The sequence below is a fragment of the Acanthisitta chloris genome, unplaced genomic scaffold (assembly GCF_000695815.1).
Source record: "Acanthisitta chloris isolate BGI_N310 unplaced genomic scaffold, ASM69581v1 scaffold37378, whole genome shotgun sequence".
Classification (NCBI taxonomy): Eukaryota; Metazoa; Chordata; class Aves; order Passeriformes; family Acanthisittidae; genus Acanthisitta; species Acanthisitta chloris.
The window spans coordinates 1-23263 of record NW_008686033.1 but is presented as its reverse complement, the minus strand read 5'-3'; the positions used below and the strand labels follow the sequence as shown (position 1 = coordinate 23263).

The 23263-nt window shown below is 38.6% G+C and overlaps 1 protein-coding gene across 2 annotated transcripts in view; it reads right to left on the bottom strand.

The window, feature by feature from the left end:
• PDE5A (phosphodiesterase 5A, cGMP-specific) overlaps positions 1–19729 on the bottom strand; it is a 44129-nt gene extending 24400 nt beyond the window's left edge. The window contains exons 1-7 of one of the 2 annotated variants that reach the window (XM_009079962.1): positions 19595–19729; positions 10706–11288; positions 9946–10035; positions 2972–3043; positions 1706–1795; positions 351–488; positions 48–115 (exon numbers count right to left, since the gene is read on the bottom strand). In XM_009079962.1, coding sequence (XP_009078210.1) covers positions 48–115; positions 351–488; positions 1706–1795; positions 2972–3043; positions 9946–10035; positions 10706–11288; positions 19595–19608 — 1055 coding nt within the window. In that variant the 5' untranslated portion in view covers positions 19609–19729. Of the gene's footprint in view, positions 1–47; positions 116–350; positions 489–1705; positions 1796–2971; positions 3044–9945; positions 10036–10705; positions 11289–14549; positions 14584–19594 lie in introns of those variants that run through there. The other variant, XM_009079961.1, reaches the window with a different exon arrangement.
• Between the last annotated feature and the right edge of the window lie 3534 nt (positions 19730–23263).

Genomic DNA, 23263 nt, shown 5'->3' with positions numbered 1-23263 from the left:
CTCAACACTCTCCTGGGATGGACAAAAGTCTGAATTCATTGGTTTACCTCTTTAGACTTTCAGCTGAATCTTCTAATTCCTCAGATTCCATGTGAAACACACTAGAAAATGAATCCTGGAATAGCAAGAGGATATTTTAATATTAGGCATATAAAACTGTCCTGAGTTAGAACAGTGTTACTCATTAAATGGTTCTTGTAGTTATCAAAACCTATTCTGCAGTAGACAAGCTTCAAATTAAGATAACACAATACCCTATGGGTCAGAAATACTACTGAGTAAGAATGGAGGAAAGCACAAACCACTCCCAGGGAATAAGCACTTCCTGCCTTTAGGCAAAACATACTCACGGGAGAATCTTCATCCACTATGAAGATGGTACACCTCTGCACTTGCATGAAGGATATTATAGTGGCAGCTATCTTCTTCAGAATGACTTCCAAAGACTGCTGCTCCTCAAAAATCAGGCTGGCAAGATCAAGAAGTACCTGGGAAAAAAGTCTTTGGTGAAATTTTGACTAATTGTGATTTATACAATAATTATTGTTGCTACTATCTTTGAATCTTCTCCTCTTCCCTGAATCAAGGAGTCAAGATGTATGTCTGTGCCCAAAATCAAGTTCTGGCTTTCACACAGACTGCAAGGTAACAGTCAATAATAGCCAGTTGGACACTTTTGATGGAAGAAATAAATAGCTCAGTTAGCTGTCTAATGTTTTCAGTCAGAAAGGCAGAACAGATTTAGGCATTAACAGCTCATCAAAGGAAACCTGAGAAATCCAGACAACACAGTTATTTGTCCTTAGGAAACCTAATAGCTTCCTAAGGTTCATGTGTGCATTCTAAAACCAGTGAGATGTACTTTTTGTAAGACCTTTGAACAGAATTATTATCTGTTGTAATGCTAACAGATCCTAGTGAACTCATTTGGTAAAAGCACCATTTAGATACAGTCGGCTGTATTTCAAAGCTGCTGCTGTAGGACTTGGCTGCTCAGATATGCTCAAATTATATTCCTTTTTGCCTCACAAAAAGCATGAAGGCAATCTGAAAAATTACCCAATTGGTACAAATTTACCAACACTGACAGTCACTTGGAAACAGACCTGCTGAAAAACTTGTAGAACACCTGCTGCCTCTCCAAAACCTCTTCATACCTTATAGCGCAGACATATTCACCTGGAAAGGCTGTGGCATTACTAACCCATCAGTTATGAAGATGGCTAAAAATACAGTTATAGCAAGTACAAAGAAATTCAGTTTTCCATCTGATCATTACTGAAAATATGGTTAGTGACTATTTAAAGCTGTAGCAGACTAAAAGAACAAGTCTGTACAAGAACAAGTCTGCATTCCGTAGGGATAATTCTATCTGAAATTTCTGGAGCGTCTACACCCCTGGTTGTATAACATATACAGTGAGCCACAGGATAACTTCAGGCAACACTGAATGAATATTGGAATGAATTTTCTGACATGTAGCTTTACCTTCTTTCCCTGACAGGCCATTCCTCCAGCCCAAGCTGGAACGTGCCCAGCAACTTGTCAGTGCACTTAGTGAGAGCTTTACCAGAGACACAGCCTTCAATCACAGGGATTGAAAGTAGCCAAGGAATAACTACCACATAAATACTAGGAGAAGGAGGCACCGATTCCTGAAACCATGGTAATTTCTGTAGTCCTGGGACAAACCTGTTGGCCATACCTGATTACGCCTGTTCTCGAGCAGAGACATCTCATACAACTGAGCGTTGTGAAGGACAATTCCACAAAACGCCAAATATGCGGCAAAATCCTGAGGGCAAATGAACATCAACAGCTCATGGAGATCATGTCCCACAGCATCTTAGACAAGCATTCAAAGACAAGCTACTGCAATGTTTTGTTCTCACTTGGAAATACTAATTCGTATTTCTCTTATTTTTGGCAACCGCAAATTTAAGGTCTTTTTTTTTCAGTTACTTATAATTTATTATTTCCTCAAGAATCCCTTCTTTCTTAAAATTAAAGATCTTCACAGTTTGTCCTGATAAAAGTAGGACTGATATAAGAAGCAGCTCAGAGGAATCAAGTCATTTTGCACATATTTTATCCAGAACTGAGCATAGACCAACAGCGATTGGGATGGATAATTCCCTTGGGATTGGGATGGATCCTTCCTCCAGCAGCTCCTCCCAGCAAGGCTTTTTGCAATGTCAGGGTCCCTGAGACAGAAATTCTCTCCTCTCTAGTTTCCTTAAGTGGGGAATTCAGTCTCTTGGAAAATGGCAATAAAATTCTGCTAACCTAGCAATGCCACAATTTTTCGCCCTCTCAGTATGGGATTAATTCTGATACCCTGCAGACACTCAGTTTGACTTTTGTTTTAAAGGTGAATTTTGATTCTTTGATTGCTGAGGGTTAAGTCAACTGATTCAGCCCTAGTGCAGCCTGGTTTCTGCCATACCAGTCTGAACGTGAAGTCTGGAAGTTTCTGGAAAGCAACTGCAGTGTGAGAATAAGGAATCAATTCTACTGTCAGCTCTATTGATTATCTCATGGATTGTTCATAATTCATCCAAAGCTTTTCTTTTCCTCCAGTTGCTGTAGTGACAAGTGATACAGTATTTAAACCCTACACTGTTTAATCTCTACACAAATCTTAATATTCAAAATACGTTTGTTGGGGATGCCAGGAGAGTTAGAACCAATTAGCAAAAAATTATGTCTATTGAAAGCTATGAAACTGTCTCACAATGCATTTCAATAGAGTAAACCTGTGTTTCAGAGATCTATGACAGATAACATGGTGATCCAGAAATTAAACTATCTCACAGCCACATTTCTCATGGCCTTATAAGGAGAGAAATTTGCAGTATTACCAGGAATTTTTACTTTTTGAGAGATGTTTGATAAGCTTGAAAAGTAGTAACACATCCGACCCCCATTCCCCTGTGAAAGCAGAAGATATATAAATGGCCAGGTTTTATACCTTTTCATCTTGTTCAGTGAAAGTGCCACCAATTCCAGATTTCTTGTTGATTGCTTGAGCCACACCAACGACCTAGTGCATTCAAATGGAGTAATTAGATCATTTTTAGGCATCTGTCATTGGATTCTATTTCTAGGCGTATTTACAGAAGATAATAAATGATCATTACTGGTATTTGTTTGGCTGACTATTAAATGAAATTGTTAGCATAATAAATGTTTCTCTCTGATGCATAAACACTTCCTACATTATAGGATTTCAAGACCTTAGCCTTCCCCTAATACAATTATGTTTCCATTCTTTTTGAGGCTTTGAAAAGTATTATTAATCTGACATAAAGTATATGCAAAGCTTTCAAATATTTTCATATTTTCTGGCGTGATTAAAACAAGTGGTAAAAAAAAGTTGCAGAGAACTTCCTTCGTTTGAGTCCAGGCTGTGTAAGATCAGTGCAAAGTGTTAATGATGGTATTTTTTTCCATCTTGCTTTTTGGGGACAAGCAGTATCAAAAGAAAACTGCATGGTCTGCATGTTTAAAAAGTGGCACTTAACTGTTAATCATGAAATTCGTTACTGCTAAACTGATGGTAGACACGTGAGTTTATTTTTGTCATGGAAAATAAGACAATTTACTATCTCAGCGTAGCATTCCCAAAACACTGATGTTACAAGTAAGGTCATTGTTCTGCACCATGAATCACTGCCAACTGTGGGCTCAAAAATGTCTGTTTGAAATAAAGCTTCACTGTCAACTCTGTTCCATACAATCCAGTTTTTCCCACAGTCAACCTCTCATTTACTTCAGTGAGGAGTAATTCTTACTCAGTGAACTTTCTGTCTGTAACAACAATGTACCACTAGCCTTACACACTATGGCAGACTTTGAATAAAAGCAAATCCTCTAACCACTCAGTATGCTTTTAAGTTAACCTACATATGCAGAGATTAATGGTTATCCCTTTTCTCATGCCACTGTCTTCTCTGGGTATTGATTTATTTTCTTTTATTTTTTTCAGGTTTGATCCAGCATAAGCTAAAACAACTTCAGTGAGGCCAGAGGCCTTTCAAAGCATCCCAAAGGTGAGTCCTTGTGTAAATACAGCCCTCCATGAAAGCAAAGTCTGCAAGAAAAAAATGCTGAAAAAGCTGTAAGAAAATAGAAAAAGGACCATACTAATACAGCAAAAGGACTTTTGGGCTCCCTTTATTAGGGCTGCAAGTTTCTGATACATTAACAAAGGCAGGTGCTCCAAGAGCAATGGTCAGTTTTAGGTCCTTGTGAAGCTCTTTCAGTGAAAGGCTTTAACTGAAGAGGGGAGGAGCAACGAGGAGAATAAACTTGCTAAAAAATCATTGCTGACTTAATGCCGATAAACGTTTTGTGCAGATGCAAACCTTTTTCTTTGCTGTTGCTGTTTTGGTGGCATTCTAAGCCTTTAGACAACTTTGTAGTGTGTGCATTTTTTCCCACAAAATGAACAATTTTAAAAATTAAACTGGTCCCAATTCTGGCCTCATTTATATCAGTACAGATTTCAGTCAACTTCACTGAATTCTGTAGACTATGGCATAGAGACAGTAATGAGAAAAACCTCAGATATATTTTAGCCATTGGAGTCTTGCCTGCAACCAGGTAATTAGGAGAAGATGGAGGAAACTCAAGAGGACCTGTTCCTGTTACTAAAGTAATTATGTAATTAGGACAAAAGTAAATCATGTGGTAGCATTTTAGGCCATGGAGAACATATGCCTGCATTTTAGAGAATGCTAAGCACAGGATGAAACCCAAATCCTCATTTTTGTACCTTACTATAAACAAATCTGAAATAACATCAGGCCTGATCTGTGCTCTCCACCTGGGTGTTATGTTTGCACCAGAAGAAAAACTGAACCGAAGGTGACTAACTGCTGTGAGCTCAGCTACACAGCAAACTTACTCAGCTAACAGGTACACTGAAAGTGTGAAATGTTTGTGGCAGTAAACAGACATAACTGAGATAAAGCTTGGAGAATATTGTAAAAATGTGACAGTTGAGTCTGTAGCAATAAAGCAAAGATGTGTTGATTCCTTGTCATTCTCCTACTATGCCTATGGAATTATCCTGTATATTTCTTGGTCACCCAAGACAAAGCTAGTAGTAAAGAAAGGGGTTAAAAATAGCAATCAAAGGGTATGACCACTAAAAAAGCTTAAGGTTAGTATTCTGGACTGAAGAAATCCAAGACTAAGGGAAAGATTGAAGTAATTAGTATCTGCTTACACTTTGACACCTGTGAGCTTATGGCCTAAGTAACTAGTGAGCTGTTGAGCTCCTTTTCATAAGCTTTCCCCCCAGTCTGACTAGGTAGGTGGGATTACAGAACAGGGTGGAACTACAGTTACCACCAGTTCCTAACAAGAGCCTTCATCCTGGTCTGCTGTATTGAAAGCACTTAAGGGGAGAGGACTTTTTGACCATTGTACACAAGTGATCTTCCTGTCTTCTATTTGTCCTCTTATCTTTCTTCTCAATCTGACCACTTCTCCCATTTAATAAATCCTGATCCACATTACAAGAACAGATTTCTTTTAATTATCAGAGAGCTTTATTTTTACTATCTTCTTGCAACAGCTGAGTCCTGCCTCTAGAAGTAGCAGGCTACCCACAGTATGTCTCAGTAGGTGATGACTGATGACTGATCTGGTTTTATCTGGATTGTTTCATGCTGCATTTTTTTGTGCATTAAGATTACAGGCCTAATTCTGTGAAAGATGTTCCAGCTCTATAGGCAGCTGGTGTCCATTTTAGTTGGTTCTTACTTCAGATGACTTAAAAATAGAATCAATTTTGTTTCCTAAAAAGATAAACATTTTATTTACTGTGTTGGCACCTGAAAAAAAATATTACATTAAGACAAAGAATGGCGAGAGAGAGGGAAACTCAACTTTTATCTCATTTTAAATAAGAGAACATACCCACTTCAGAAGACAGACTAAGTGGTGTTAACCTTGCTTTGCTCTCCTGTAGAGGTTTCATTCAGGCTTATGAAATTATCCTCCAGGGACAGAACTGTATTTACAGACTTTCCTTTTTAATCAACAAAACTTTCACATCCTCTTCTATCATTCATGCTGGCAGCAGCCTGCATGATTTCCACCAGTCTAGCTACTATAACACGTGTCTCAGCATAAGCTGAAAATCCACCCAAGAAGCAAATTACTGATCTCCATAATCCTGCAGCAAGACTGCTACTGGAACTTGGAGGAGTTTGTTTAAAGTCAGCTTGGCTAGACCTACTCCATACTGCAGTGACTGTGATGTGTGATATCTGTTCACTGTGGGAGAAAGTAACTTTGCTGCCTAACAGTAACATGCCTGGTCACATGTTACACATTAAAATTCAACAGGATATTTTCAAAGCTGTTGTAAATAACAGCACCCCTGATTTGCTGGGAAGAGCTTCCCAGTGACAGGAGATAGGGCAAAGTAAACAACAAACTAAATCACTGAGTGAACACTGCCAGAATGAAACATTTCTCCAGCCAATTACGAGGAAGTTCAATCGTACATAGAGCCTGGGAGAGAGATCTCAGTCAATTCAGCTAAAAGTGCCATATGAGAAAATCCTACAGATTTTAGGAGAAATTAAACTGAAATTGAATTTAATGCAAATTATTATGCACAGCTGAAAGAAATGATGCAGCAATAACAGAAAATTGTGTAATTCCTGTAGATGTTCTATGGCAGCTGTGAAACTCTGCATCAGAAACCATCCACTCTACAGATACTCCAAACCTCTTGAGGGGCTGCACTGAGTCTCTATCAACCCTGGATAACCCTGCAAGTTGGTTTAAGCTAAGGAATGGAATAAGGACTTCTATTCCCTATTCAGTTCTGTCAAGATGACTGTTTGTTTACAAGCGTTTATAAAACCAGATGGAGAAATTCAAGGTGATAATTATTTGCCAACAACTTCTGTAATCCTTTTCTGGGTCTCTGAATCTGAGACCAAACAAACCCAGAAGAATGTGCTGCTGCATTCACTAACTTTACGGGAGCTCTCGAAGTAGGATTTGGATCTTCTGAAGAATTAAAGGTTTAAAGGAATTTAAAGGAATGAAAAGCTGCATTTTGAGATACACAAAGCTGGACTGCCACAAACTTGGGTCTTCTGCCAGCAGTGGTAAGACACAGGTCTCTGATCAAGCACTGAAATGGTTCACATGAATAGCTACAGCTGAAGCCTGTGGCCAGCAGGACAGGTTTCCTCTTGCAAAAGAAATAACCATGGTAACTCTGTGGTGCAAACTGGCTAATACTAACATTTCGTGGCTGACTTTTGTACTACTGAGGATAAAAATTCAGTCTGTCTTAAAGATTTTGCTGTGTTCTCTGGAACACATCAATAATCCAAGTAGCACATCTTATGGAATGATGTCTAGGTAATTGTGTACAGATAGTTATCTGCTCTTACAGAAGAATCGTCAGAAGAAAACAAATCTCATCTTAAAGGACATGATCAGCAGAAATTTCTGCATCTGAAATGCAACGTTTCTGTGCCATTTCTGTCAGCAAGAACAGGTTGAGCAGGAGATTAAGAAAAGTTCTTTTAGTACCAAGTGGACATAATTCCATTCTTCATGTGCATCTGTGCAAAGGTAAAATCCTCTTACCGCACTGCCTTTTTCTCATTGTTGCTAGTTCCTGGGTCCTTTTTATGAGCTCTTCTGTGAATCAAACTGTTCTTTTCATCTATGGAATTTCTTACTAGCTATTATTTTTAAACGAGACTTTCACATGCCTCATGGAAATATAGGCAAATGTGAAAAACACCTCCTGGAAAAATCTCTATACTTCAGCAGGGCCCAGAGGATTTAATAATCAGCATGAGATTTTCTTCTTCTCAATTACTGACTCTTTTGTTAAAAAAAAAATAGTACCAACACTAAACAAACAAACAGAAAGCCTTAGCTGCTTCTCTTTCTCAGCGTTTATTTTTGGATGTCTTCCAGAATCATCTTTTGACTGTGGTTGCTGACATCCTGGGCTAAGGCAGCATTCATTTGCCTCAATATTACCAGAGGGGCTTTGAGGACTTTTTAATTTTATCTATTTTTTTATGAGGGAGGAGTAAGTATTCTGGTTTTGTTGTTCTGGTTTTTGTTTGGTTGGGTTTTTTTAAACAGAAAAAGCAGCAGAATGCAAATGAAAAGTTAAGGATTGATTAATTGCCTCTTACATCTCTCCAGAAACATGACAGTCATTTGTTATGGTGAGAGAGAGAAAAACCTTCTGGTGGAGACTTTAAAATCATAAAAAATTAGCAAGTGCCATCCTTTCCTATTATAAATCTTACAGTTTAGCACCTTCAAATTATTGGTATGAGTGTAACACTCTCCTCCAACTTCAGGATGGCTGAACTTTCAAAATAAACAAATTCCTGCTTCATTTGCACTTGCTGATGCACTTAGGAGTAGAAAGCTGACTGAAGACACGGCCAATTGCAGGTTTACTCAGCCCCTAAGTCACGGTGTGCTGGATGAACAGACTGCAGCTCTTATTCCTTCCCTCACGCACCACCAGGACCCAGGGCGAGGGGAGCACTTCCACACTCCCCAGCTCATTTCTGTTCCCCATTACATGGAGCATAGCATTTTTTCCATTCAACAAAATGAAAATGGGATGGCTTGGGTGAAATTTAAAGCCTTACATCCGCCTGACATGGACCACTGGTCCCTGACAGCTCTTCACACAGCATCTGCTTTGCTCATCCGCTGGCCCGGGGCCAGCAGTGGCTGCTGCCCATTAGAAAGAGGAAGACTTTTAAGCAGGAGTGGGAGTAGGAAAGGATAGAGTGCTGTCCTTGGAAGAACTGAATAAAATAATTTAAGCCAAAATTAGCAGTATGCAAAGAAAGGAAATACTGGCTGATCATCTGGGTCAGCCACAGTAAGATTCAACAAACAAATCAGGAGTTTAATTAATTTGTTTAATGAAAGAAAAGGTTCAGTACAGTAAGAGGAGTGGAAGATGGAAAAGCAAGAACAAGAAGGTACGATGACTTCAAACCAACCCCGGCAGCATTTTTAAGGGGGTAGTTTGAGCTTTCTGCAAGCAAACTAAGTATTCTACAAAACAAAGGAAATCAGAGAGCCTCACACTTTGTGAGTATTCTAAGAACTGGTGATGTGGCTGAAGGCTTCTACAGCAGGGATCAAAGAAAACCCAAGCATACTTTATTTACTCCCCAAGTACAACAGTGCATCTCACTTCTCCCCCATTCCTTGGCTTTCACTGACTTTACTGAATTCATTCTTCAAATATTCAGGGCAAGAACATGTCCATAATAAGAATTCTCCCTACTGCAATAGGATCAGACAGGACAAGAGAACTTCTGTGAGAAGCAGCATTGACAGGAAATATGCACAAGAATTCAATGAGAAGATTCACATTGTTTTAAATTAGCAGGGATGTAAGTTATGACTTGTGGATGACTTTTCTGAATCACAACAACACACGTGTTTTTCAATGCTTTAAGCACTTAACATGTTTCTTAATTTATTACTTATGAGCTGAGTTAAGAGAGTGTAAAAACCCAGCTTTTTAGACAATGATAAAACCCAATTTGTGCCCTCTGAATTAAATAATATAGCTAGAAACTAAGCTCAAGTACTGTAACTCTTAATTGCAATCTGAGTGTGCACGGAGACAGGCCAGTAAGTGTGCAGAGAACTTTAATGCTGACAGAGACTTGGTGCAGGAAGCAGGAACAGCACTGCTAGGGTTAAGTACATATATTCTACTGCTGCCTCTGGGATTAAACTCTTCTTGACAGTTCCCTTTGGCTTACATTACTGAACTAGATAAGATAAAATTTGAGTCCAAACAAACATAAGCAGTCTAAAAAGGGATGGGTTTATACTGAAGATAATGACTGCCAGCAAATAAAAGTTTAAAGCATCAGCATGGTGTATCCCAATGTGGCAACTTACCTCTTCCCTGTGATTCTTTATTGGCATACAGAGAATACTCTGTGTCTTATATCCTGTGATCTGGTCAACTTCTGCATTGAATCTTGGATCCTGATACAAGAGAAAAATACAATTATTAGACTACTTGCCTAAAGACCAGCTCTTTCTTCTTCCATGGTTTAAAGGTTAAAAAAAGTAGACTACTTGATTTAACTGTTACCCAGGATAAAAAAACCTGTTCCATTACTAGCTAACACTTACATAAAGCTCTTACAATCAATGTGTCAAAATAAAAACAAAAAAGCATTTTTGTGGAGCATGAATGCCTGTAGAGAAAGACAACTGCCATAAAGAATAAAAAAACCCATACCCTAAGAGAAGCCTTTTTTGAGCCTAGACCATCATTATAATGAGTGTATACATGGACTAACCATCCCTAGTATTGATTTTGTCATCAACAAGAAGTTACAGAAATACAATGAAAGACACATGACCAGAGAGGAACAAAATTTCATTAATGTGGTCAGTGGGTTTGCTCTCAGAGATTGCTTGTTTCATTTTTTCACCTCAGTTTTGTTATAAAACACTGATCGTTTCAGTCACAGCCATATGTATCTACAATCCATGAGTTGTAACCAAAACCATGGTATCGGGTTTGCATCTCGACCAGTTTAAGTCAATATCGCTCCAAAGACAGTTACTAAACCAGCAGAATCCCAACAACTGATAATATGGCTTCTTTTTTTTTGAGTCTTATTAAAGAGAAGCTTTCTTGGCTTACCTCATAGGCATTCTTGATGTTCAGAGGCTGCCCTATAGCTGCTACGTGACCCACAATGCCCTTGTTCCACTCCAGGCGAATGCAGTTGTTGGAAGCTTCTTCCAAGGTGGAGCCTTCTGCCACATCAAACAGCCTGCTCACCAGAAACTTGTCATTAGAGCTGTCCTCACAGACCAAGAACAGGGAATAGCGATCAGCTGCTATAAGCTCATGGATATGTAGGAAAATCTTATGGCAAAGCGCTGTGACATCTAAGTGACTAGAAATATCTTTCACAAGTTCTAATAGTCTTGAGCACTGATCCCCTGCACTGGTCTCAATCCTTGGAGATTGCAGAGGCATCTGTTCCTTCTTGTCAGAGCCAGAGAGGAAGCTCACTGCTCCTACCGAGTCCTTGACAAAAATAGGCCTCAAGGGTCTGTCAAATTCAGAAGCAGAGATTTTCCTCGCGGGTGTCCCGGAGTTGGTGGTCTCAGCACAGGCAGGCTGGTGACAAGCACAAGATTCACTCTGGGACTTGGTTCCCTCCTTACAGACTGGGATGGTATGAACTCTCTCAGCAAACCATGCATTAACCATTTCTCTGTGAAACAAAAATAAAATACAGTGACTGATGCAAACTGAAAATCCTCAGGAACTAACAATATCGGAAGATGACACCGGATAACTTTAAACCTTTTCATACAGAGGACATTAGTGCACCTTCAGGTTCCTCTGTATCAAGAGTCTTCAGTTTTACACAGCACTTAGCCTAGATTAAGCAGTAATGTTTTATGCCCCATAAAAAAAGAAGCTATTTCTGCCCTAAGGAAATACCTGCATAGGGCAGAGGAAGACAGCTCACACTGTGGCTTTCAGAACACAGATCACAAGTTCACACCTTTATTTTGTGCTTGGAAAGCTCCTGTTCTTCCCATCCCTAAGATACGGATTTCTGTGTAAGATGTGTATATATTCATACGAGGACACAACTTCATAGTTTAATCCTGTTTTTCTAGACCATTTCTAACCTCTAAGAAGATAATTTTAACTTCAATTCTCTCTGTCGAGTCACCTGTAACCCCTCCTATTTTTATGCTGCCTATATACTATTTTTAAGTTAACTTCCCCTGCTCTCTTGGTGTTAATGAAAAGTGTTGGTTTGACTCAAAGCACAAAAGTTTTTAAGCAAAACTGTCAGGAAGAAACATGAATATTTACAATTCAGTGTCCTTCAAAATAATGAAAGGACAGACTGTTTCCATGCATCTCTCCTCTCCTTGCAGACGAAACTCATTGCCTAACTCAACCCAAAATACTGAATAGCCCTAAAATTACACTTTTTAAAGTGTTCGTAACTAATTGAAAAATGTCATGCATCTTAATATTTAATTGTGTTGCTCAAATTAACTTAGGACTAGAATGCCAACCCTAATAATGTCCTCATTAAATATAGCTTACCTTGAATTATCCATAAGCAAACATGTCATCAATAACATGAGGATATTTTTTCTTAGCACTACAATATTTTCTTGTTCCAAATATGTGTTGGGGTTTTTGTATTTGGCCTTGTTTCAGGGTTTTCTTCTAACACCTTTTATTTCATTAACTCAGTGTCAAGGATTCCTTGGAGCACATGACCCACTCTCAGAAGAAATGGAGGGGTTTTTCTGTATTACATAACGTATGGGCCCATGAACAGCAAAAATCCTACTAACAGTCTGATCTTTTGGAAACCTTTCATGGTGGTCATGTTTTAAATTTGGGATATTTTTTATTTGCTCAGCAGACCACAGGAATTCCGAGGGAGAAGCTGAATGAAACCATGGAAATGAGTCAGGTTAGTCAGCCGCTGATCGGTTACACGCATCGGTGTATGTTGAACATGAACAGCACTGTACAGAGCCTTTTTCCTCACAGCACACCTTCATCTATGTCATAGGATGCAATACTAGGGGAGCAATTAACCACTACTTCAAAGCAAATTGATCGGTTAAGATCTAAAGTCCACCAACATTATTTTTATTAACAAATAATCCACAACAGGAAACTTAGTTGTTTTCTGTTAGGGAGGTTTGAAAGAGTTTTCCAGATTTTGCAATCACATGTCATTTGGAGACCTCAACTGCAGGCAAACATACTACAAAAAACTGAATTACTAACTACTGCCAAGGATCCTTCTTGATTACAGCAATGATACGTATTCTTTTGTGGAGTTAGCTCACCCGAGTGTTTCTTGCTGTGAAGCAGCATAAAGAACAACTAATATATTATTAAAACTTGGACTTTATTACTTCACAGTACTTAAACAGGATAAATATTCAATGTGAGAGCCATGACCATGTACTGCTGAAATGCATATTCTAATTTGCATAAGGCAGTGTCACATTTGCAAAAGCTGTTTCAGTCTAAGTCAAAATAAGAAAGTAGCATTTGGTAACACCTGGAATTTAGTCTAAGTCAAAATAAGAAAGTAGCATCAATGCAAAATCAATGCAATGTCTCTATCCCACATTATTAAACTGAATGGGAAAACATAAAATTCTGTGAGGAAAATGACCAAAAATATCCTTAAGAAAACCAAAAAACTTAAGATTGAAAGATTTGTAAGTAAATGCAGTACAACTGCTAAAATCAGTGCTGGTAACTCTTGTCAGTATATGTGCTATATGCATGTTCTTTTTGTTTTACTGATCTCCTCAAAAAAAGAAATTACCTGAAAGTTTAGCTTTTTCTAAAGGAAATTTAGCATCTACAACTAAGACTGCAGAAGAGAACCTGAAAACACTAGCTGGGTGCATTTAAACCTGAGGCACAAAGAAGGTAGGTATAAAATAATCAATAGCTTTAAAGAAGGCTGTTGACTTGACCTAGATTCACTATTGTGTGTGCTGACTTGGTTTTGGAACACTGAGGACTGGCATTAATGTCAGGTAAGATTTAAAAGTAACAGTAATAATGTAGTATCAGATGGAGGGTGTTCTGCAACTAGCAAGGGATGAGGCACAGCAGCTGTGTAACTGCAAATGCACGTGTTTGAAAGCATGAACCTGTACTATTGCTGGGTGACAGCAATTTGCAGAGCAATCTGATTCATGAGGAAAGGACAATATAAAATACTACCATTTCACCTCCTTTTGCTTTGCGCTGAATTTGCAGCCATTTGTGTTGGTACAAAATGCAAGGCAGAGAAAGAATCTGCTGCCCTTTGTGGACAAAGCAGAAGGTAAAGCAGAGGTTTGATTTATCAGCTGAAACATGCCATTTTATTTATTCTGGAGAGCTGTGTAATGATGTCCCTTGGCCTCAATGGTGCAGCAATAGCAATCAGTAAGAAAAATGTACTCTGACTTCTAATACCTGTTCTCAAACTGTGGCTGTGAGATTATTCAGTTTGCACTTTCTTCCCTTTTTACTACATAAAATAAGCATTAATTTCTCCATCTTATGGAGGTTATCGAGGGATGTGGAACAGAACTGTAAAACCTTTCACATGAAAGGAATTACATTTAACAAGAACTGACTACTTGTTAGGTATCTGCACTATTTATGAAGCACTTTGACATTGTACAGAACTGTATGTGGAGCTGCATAATTATGAGTAACTTACTCCTGTCCTTTAATGTCCCTCAGATGATTGTTCAATAACTTGCCAACACAGTATGTGATTCTCAGAAAGCTCTTTAGGTTAACAACAACAAATCCCTAACTAAACTGTTTAAAGCATGGTTTTCAACTTCAAACCCTTTCAGCATTTTTATTTGGACAACAGGAAAGCCATTCAAATTCAGCTGGAAAAAGAACAGTGTTCACTGACCTTTACTGAATGCCTCTTCTAACAAGGAAACTATTTAGCTCCTTTTACTCACAGTTACACACAGGGGTGGAAGAACTAGCATTTCACATTAGCTGACGTATTCTAACTCTATTTAAAATCTATCAGACAAAGTCTTGACATGCATTTGCTTGTTGACACTCAATCCTACTTAACAATGCAGGACAAGAGGAGTATTATGACTAACACAAATGCTCTAGGAGCACAGAATTAGCTCAACAGATATCTGATACCAGACACTACTGAACCACAAGTGAGGTTACTGGAAATGAGTAACAAGTGCTGTGTACAATTAAGATGTCGTTTTTAAAGGACTACAGGAAGAAACAAACACTTGTGACTACTCCCTGCATATGAATAGTCTTCAGTAAGCATTGTCAAGACCTGATGGTAAAGACAAGACCCTTACTGTATAAGTAAGTTGCAGGAGCAGATACTAATCCACAGGGATCTGTGCAGACAGCTAAAATCAATGCAATGTCTCTATCCCAGCACAGCAATCACTGCATGTTGAGGAGTTAAAACATTCTTTCCTCATGAGCTGGATGAATCCTTTACTGCACTATGGTCCTTTACTGCAGTATGAGCCTTCACTCGAGAAGGCTGTAATGGATCTCAGAATTCATAAACAGGAATAGTAGAATATAAAGTAACCACTTTTTAGTCCTCTATAAATCACATACCAATAATGACTGCTGAATTTGGATGGTGAATTCATCACCAGGTGACAAACTTGGAGAGGGCTTTTGAAGAGACAGGGATGAGAAAAGGATGAAAATACTATTGCAGGTAAAACACTTGAAGAAAAAGAAAAGATTCTGTGATCCTTCCCTCTATCATCACTTATATACAAGCACACATTGTCTGCAGCACATGAGAACTCAGGAACTTCAGAGGAATGAAGCCTTGTTGACCCTGGTTTGTTAAATGCTGTATAGAAAGCAGACCTGTCCCTGAGGCAATAAGTTTTCAACATGAATAGGCAACAGAAATAGAAAATCACTTGGTGAGAAAACACAGGCACAAGGAAGTGACATGGCTTGAGCCAGGTCATGCAGGAGGGCACAAGCAGACCCAATGACAACCTCAGGTCTAAGGCCTGAAGAGAGCCTTGCTGTATTTCCTGTGCCATATGTATCAAACCATGCTGACATGACACTAATTACTATTCTACTCATACACTGGGGAATTAAATAATTTATTGTACTCATCTTTGCATCATTGTTACTATCTTCAAAATACGCAGCAGACTTCTCAAAAAAAAAAAAACCAGCCCAATGAAGATGTTTAAATATTAACAGCCAGATTATGATTGTCTTGGTCACACATATAACCACTCTGCATATGTAAGACCATACTAATGTGGCCATTCAGCAACTGTTTGGTATCTTTGGACAAAATGTACAAAAAACAGAATGCAAAAGTAATACTGAGATTCAACAATGATAGTAAACTGCATCTTACTTATCTTGCACAAAGAATGCATAATTACAGTGCCATAACAGAGCTGAGTGATAAGCAGCTTTCAGTGAAACAACCAATAACTCCCCATTTTCTCCGGTGCTCATAAATCTTTCATATGTACAATGTGTAACGGTTCAGTAGTTGTGTGGACTGTTTTGCTGATTCTTTATTTAAATGAGCAGTTACTGATAACACATTTCAGGAGAGGGATTCCAAACTTCCCTACCAGAATACACCAGTTTTCAAGCACCTGAACTCCCGTGGCCTAATCCTGCTAGTGTTGAAATCAACAATATTTCAAGCTAAGCTTCGTATGCTTTCCTCAATTGCCTTCCTTAAAATAACCACTAGATGTCTTCAAATGTCTCTTCTGCATCTTGACATAATTTAGACACAAAAGTCATTAAAGCATTAGTTTTAACTACAAAACTATTTGGCTTTAACAAATGAGTTTGAAAGTCAAAGTCACTTGGATATTATACTTGCCTTCCCAATTTCTTTCTAGTACTTCCTATTTCACAGTCATGTTCTAAGTGGCTTTGACTCCTTTTCTGGCCATGGGAAGATTTAAATAAACTGCAAGGCCTCTTTAGACGGAAACAGTAAACTGACTGTAAAAAGTGTTTTCAAACTGACTAAAATAATAAATTGACAGACAATAGCTGTTTTTCCTTATACCCTTTCCAATCATAGTTTGTGAAGATGCTATTTCTCACAGTGCTAGGCAAGCAGTTTTTGAAGATGAAGTATGATTTAAAGTCAGTGCCAATTTTTTAGGACAACTCAGTCAAATGTATTAACATACATTTAGTTTTAAACATTTCAAGTGGCCTGATTGACTTCTGTTTGAATACAGATCTAAATTAAGAACTCATTCTTGACTCAAACCATGCTCATGAAAGACTGAAATAACTTCTTAGAACTGTGAAATTTAAATCTTGTCTGAAAGCTTTTTTTTTTTTAAATAGGAGGCAGAGGTTGCTTTATTATTTGAAGCAAAAGTATTCTAAATGGAGAACTAACACTAACAGGCTATTCTTGGCTATTTTAAAGTTTTCTTTAACAACCAAACTCACGCTTAATTTTTTACAAGAAAACTTTCCTACATAGAAGGGACTTTCTATTTGCACTATAAAGACAGACAGAAGGGACTGAAGGTCAAATTCTATAATATGACTTATTTCTTCTCCAAATGTTTGCTTCTTGCTCCAAGCTCAAAAAAATTAAACATAACCATGTACCTAATGATTTTGTTGTGGAAAGGAATAGGACAATACCAGTAATTTTGGTGAAAGATGGATTAAGAGTTAAGCTCACACCTGCCAGGAGACCTTACCTAAGTCTTAGGCACAACTTCAGTTTCACTTAAATTCCTAAAACAGGGGTTAAGTATGACTTAAGTGGTGCAGAGGCTTTGGGATGGCTCTCTGTGATGGGCTGAGTTCACCATAATGCACAAATAAATGGGAAAATAAATATCTTTTACTAAGCAAATATATTTTGTGGCTGTATTTTCAGTGCCAGACCTAATGTGAAATTACAACCATGGAGCCACAAGGGCCATTTGAGTAGGGTTTCTTTTCTGGCACTTCGTAAATAGCTCCTTTTGTATTTAATGCCTTGTTTTTAATAGCTTTCTTCAAGTAAATCATATAAATGAGAAAGCATTCCATGTAAATTTATGTATGCTTCTTTGCCAGTAAGGAAAACAAACACTTCTATACTGTGGTTTTATTCATTGTATTTTCTCATGACAAAAACAAATAGGTGGTAGAGTATTAGTTCAAGCCAAGAATGTGTTGCCTAAATTGCTTTGGTTGCAATTCTGGGTGTAAGCCATGTATTCCACACAATTCAGCTTTGATCTCACACTCAAATAAGCATAAACATAGGCTCTGGTGTACTTTAGTTGATCTGAAGACATCATAGGTGATGTATCATGAAATGCATCCTTGTGCAGAGAGCTAGTACAATGTCTATACGCTATTCAAGTCTCACTTCAGCTTCAGAACTAGACTGATGGATATTTTATTTATGAAGTCTTTGTCCTAATCCTGTACAAAGACATTAATTCCCTCCTCATGAAAGGATTCTTCAACACATACCCAACCCAGAACTTCCATGAACTTGCACAGTTTAGAAATAAAAGAAAGATACCAAACTTTGTCTCCCATAGAGGCAAGGTGTGCCTCAGCTCCACTTTTCTTCCCAGTTGCCAGAAATTTGGCCCTGTTCTCTAAAGTCTTCCCAGTAAGAGCTAAAAAAAAAGGAAATGAGGTTTCAAATGCCTATTGGCATTACCAATAGTACTGTGATAGGATAATAAAGTTACCCTGAAGCAAAAGAAGGCAAAAAGGGATATTAACTGTTATAGTTCGTTCACCCCGTCTTATTATTACCTGTCCTCTAGGGTTTACCAGGTGTACTTTCATTCAGGTATTGTGCTCACTCCCTTGTTTCTTTAGGGCAAACAGTACATAGTAAAAGCACGTTCACCTTGTAGTTACTCAGAATCTTCTGCTGACTAATAAATCTTCACAGCAAAGATTCTGTGTAGGAGTTCAGTTTATAGCTTTTGTGGGAATTTGAGATGTAAATTGCTAGTGAGTGATTTCTTATTGTTTCTCAATTGACAATTCTTTAGTCTACAGTAATTGCTGCTTCAGTGATTGTCTCCAAAATACTCCAGCACACACCTAGCTATATTTCCAACAACAAATGCCAAAAATACTCCATCACATTTACAACTTCATGGATGTGGGGAACACTCCTTACCTTCCTGAGTGCCTTCTGCATCAGGACTTTAAAATATCTTGGAATGATCTTAATACTTTGCAGTTATCAAGAAAGGCATAAGGATATGGATGCATTATTTATAAAGTGGGATAACTACAAAGGTCATTAGAACAACAAGAAAACGTTCCAAAATTTCACAAAAATCGACTTTTTCCCTGTTGTTCATTCTCAGAGAAGCTCAGTAAACATCCAATAAAATGAAGTAAGTGGGAGACAACATTCTGATCCCTGCAGTAACACCACTGCTTCCTGTGGTTTTCAAACCGTGGTGCTAACAGTGGGTCTCCAGTCCTTTTGTAAACGCTTCACACAGGATAACTTAGAAAATCAGGTCCCCTTTCAGCACATCTGAACGATCTGCACAGGATTCTGTGCCTTCACTGGGAAACTGACAGGGTCCTTCAATCACAGAAGTTTTAAACCCACCGCCTATTTACCAAGGCCAAGTTAGGGATGAATATGGCTCATACCTGTGTGTTTGTAGGATTATTAATTTTTTTATATTTCAATATTTTTAAGCAAAACACAAGCCAAAGCACATTTCAGTGCAGAAACCTTCAATAACTCTTACCTTTGAAAACCTGAATTTTCATACACTTGCTCCAAAAATTCATTTCCTTTCAATTAGAAAAAAAATGTGCACGGATGTATTACCAACAAAACGACATGGTGCATATGACACATCAAATTTATAAGATTCAACTCCAAACAGCCACTCAAAATTAAATACATTTTTAAAAGCCCTCTAGACACAGAGACAAGAGGGCAAATGTCCTGAGCAATGTGGTACTGCATGCAGCACATAACAAACTGACTGTCCCCCAGCCATCAAGAAGACAAAAAGCCCCAACAACTGTGCTTGAGTTTTTTTCAAAGTAATAAATGCAATAGATATACTCAAGTTATGCAATCTCTGAATTCCAGCCCAGTTTCCCAGTAAACGCCACTTCTGGAATCCTTAGTGAAGCACTGTGAAGTACGGTGCTGCTGAGGACACGCATTTTTCCAAATACAACCCCACCTAAACCCACTTGTAAATACTTCCCAACGCTGCTAATAAGCCAAGATGTATTTATGACAAAATAATCTCATTTCCAGGGAAAGGCATACAAGATTCGGGTCAGTAATTGGTTTCCATCACACTATACATTTAGGAAACCAGACAACAACTGCCTGCACCAATGCAGTTACCTCTATCAAGGGGAAAATTTTTACTTTGACTGTTTTGGCACTCTGCTGCTTCTGATTGTAAAGAGCACTACGAGAGAATCACTCCCATATTTTTAAAAGTAGGGACAAAGAGGAAGTCAGAAACATAGAAGGATTCCATAGAGGGTTAAAATAAGTATGATGTCTCAGCATGACAATGCATAGACTGTGTTTTAAAGGCAATGTAAAAAGATAAAACTTGAGGAAGAGAACAAGGATAATGAATTTAGCCATAAATGCAGTACAATTTTGTGGAAAAAAAAAAAAAGACAGCAGGTTATGCCTTTCTAGCATTTAGTTAGGACAATTACAGTTGTAGCAACAGCATGGGGAAACATAAGACAACCTAAAAGAAGAATGATTTTACTTCAAAACATTTCTGCTTCTGGGAAGCCAGAATATGATACGCAAGTCTAAAACTCTGGAAGGGGAGAAATAAAGCTTAAATTTAGTAGGAGTTAGGCATGTAGAAACTCTTGAGCCCAGTGTGCAGTAACAAACTCTCCAGCCAGGTTTGTGAGCCAGCACAGTGTATCACTGAGCGAACCACATCCATCCCAGCACCGCGTGTGCTGGTGACACACTTCCCCTTTGTTGTTCTGCACTTTGATCATACTGTAACAGCACTTCATGGATAACAGCTATTTATATTGCCTCTGCATACCACTTGTCTCCCTGGTACAAAATAAAGTAATAAATAACTGATTCCATAGTTTCCTACTCACGGGATCACAGTTTATTCACATACTCCAATGGAGGGAGAATTTAAAGCTGTTCACCTGCTTGTAGGATTGCAGCCTCGCACCGTGCAGGTGGAATTCAATCAGCACAGCCTTATCACAGAGCATCCATAAAGCCACCACAGACTTGAGGGAGGCAGTGATGTGGCCTGCAGACACTATCAACCTTGAGGCACCGCAGGACCAATACAAGGGGTAAGCAACACATTTTAGGGGAGAGAGGAAAGCAGGTGCTGGTTCATTAAGCAGATGACCTGCAGTCCTTCTCTCCAAGAATCCAGAACACAGGCTGGGGAGCCCAGCAACCACAGTTCTCTTGTTATGAACTAATTTTTAATAGAAAGAAACACCTTCTCTCAAAGTGCCACCTTGCCAGAACATTTTTATTTAAACCATGACAACAGATATTAATATCAAACTGCCCTGTGCAAACTGGGACAGGAGGCAACTATTCAGTGACTGTATGAGATGATGCAACTCCCATACTTTAAAAAAACCAACACAACAAATCTGCAGGCAGATTTATTTTATAGCTATTATTTAGACACCCAAATAAAGCATTTTTATGCAAATTACCGAAAAACTATCGTATAAAAGGCGATGTGAATAAATTAATAGCTAAGAAAAAATATATAAACTATTTAATACTTACGATAAAATTGCTAAGTTAGGTTCTGATTCAAAGCTCATTACTATCACTAAAAGGGCTTGTATTATGATGTCACAAATGGCTGAGCTGGTGATCTTTTCCTATTCCTGTGTAGAAATATTTGAGAAACAGATAAAGAAATCTCTTTATCTTTAGCAATTGTGCCTTGCAATGTGAAGCCGAATATGCCTCTGTGCTCCACAAGATACCAAATTAACTAACTTCTTGGTCTATTGCTTTTAGAACCTGTGAGAACTTTGGCAGATTATGAAGCAAAACAAAAACTGAGAAGCAGTAAATTACAGTTAGAAAAGAGCTGAAACTAGTTCAAGGTACACTGCTTCCCTTGAGAGAGTAAATATAATGCTAAGTAGCAAAACATTAAGAGTATAGTCTTTGATCAGTGTTTGCTGCTCTACAAAATTCAGCTAAAACAAAGCATGGCATTAAATTTTAGGGTTTTCTCTTTTCAAACTCTAAATAATACTATCATATAGAGCATTAAACCTCTCCACAAAGTACATCAGTTCTTTCAAACTGCACAGCTTTACAGATAGCATCTTTGAACCAACATACAGTCAAATAATTGGCCACTTGTCTTTTCAAATACAAACTTACATATAAAATAGGTATTACTTATTACAGAGCTGTATTTTCTATTTATACAGTAAGGACAAAAAACCACCAAACCCAAAACATTCCATGCAAGACAACAGAGTAGAGTTCTGAGACAAAGGCAATGTTTCTATCATTGCAAAAACATCACAGAGTTGTTGCCAAGCAAGAACTCAGAAGTCAATAGCTGTTCTGCAAACCCCTCTCTAAATGCAGAGGCATCACCATCACAGAGACACACCTGAATTGTGTTTTCTGAACTCCTGCCTATTTCAGACCCGACAAACACAAAACTCTGCCTCAGCATTAAAAAAAAAAAAAAGAAAAAAAAAAAGACTAACCAAACCTCTCCATGGGGAAAACAAATCTGACACAGCGGTTACTATTAATTAGCATTTCTATTTGTTCAATACTACTTCCAGTTTCCATAGGAAGCGTGACAGGCTGAACTAATAAAATCCTACTTCTCAAAGCTGCTAACACCCTATTTCCTGGGCAAACAAGCTGCCCTTCACTGACACACCATGCACTAGTGTTCTGGAGAGTATCAAGGTTAACGACTTCCATCTATGCATCCTGCACCTATGCACAGCCTTTAAAAAAATACATGTGAAAGACATTTTAAAGGCATTTTTATTATTTTTTTTCTGTTAAATGAACCTAAGGAAGCAGCAGAAGAAGCAAGGGGACTGCCTGACAGATGGTCCCAAGTAAGCAGGTGACCCCTGAAGCTTTCTAGCTCTCTGCGAGTCAATTATTAATGGGGATTTCTCTTCTTACCGCCCCATCCCATGCAGAGAGGAGCATCGGCAAAACCTCGTTCAGAATGCATCCATCCCTGCTGAGTGACTCGGGGAAGAAGTCAATGAGCAGCGGTGAGCAGATGGTGCGAGCAGGAGCGCAGCGCAGCGAGCCCGCCGAGATGGCGTGCCCGCCGAGATGGCGTGGCCGGGAACCACGCGCAGCACTTACTAACCCGAGCTCTCGCTAAGATATACCGTGGGAGCCGCAGATCGCCTGTGCTCTGCATCCCCACCGCTTTGTTTATCGGAAAATATTCAAAATGGAAACCTGACTCCACTTCTAAAAATAGCCGAATTTACTCTAATTCAACTTGAAGTCCCGCTGCAGAAGTGTGTCAACGGTGAACAAATACCTCGTCTTATCTCCAAAAGGCAGCATGGCAAGCCAGAGGGGGGAACAGCCCGGACGAGCTCTTCAGGTCCTCACATCGGGCTCTTGGCACGAACGGGCACGGAGCGCGGAGCAGC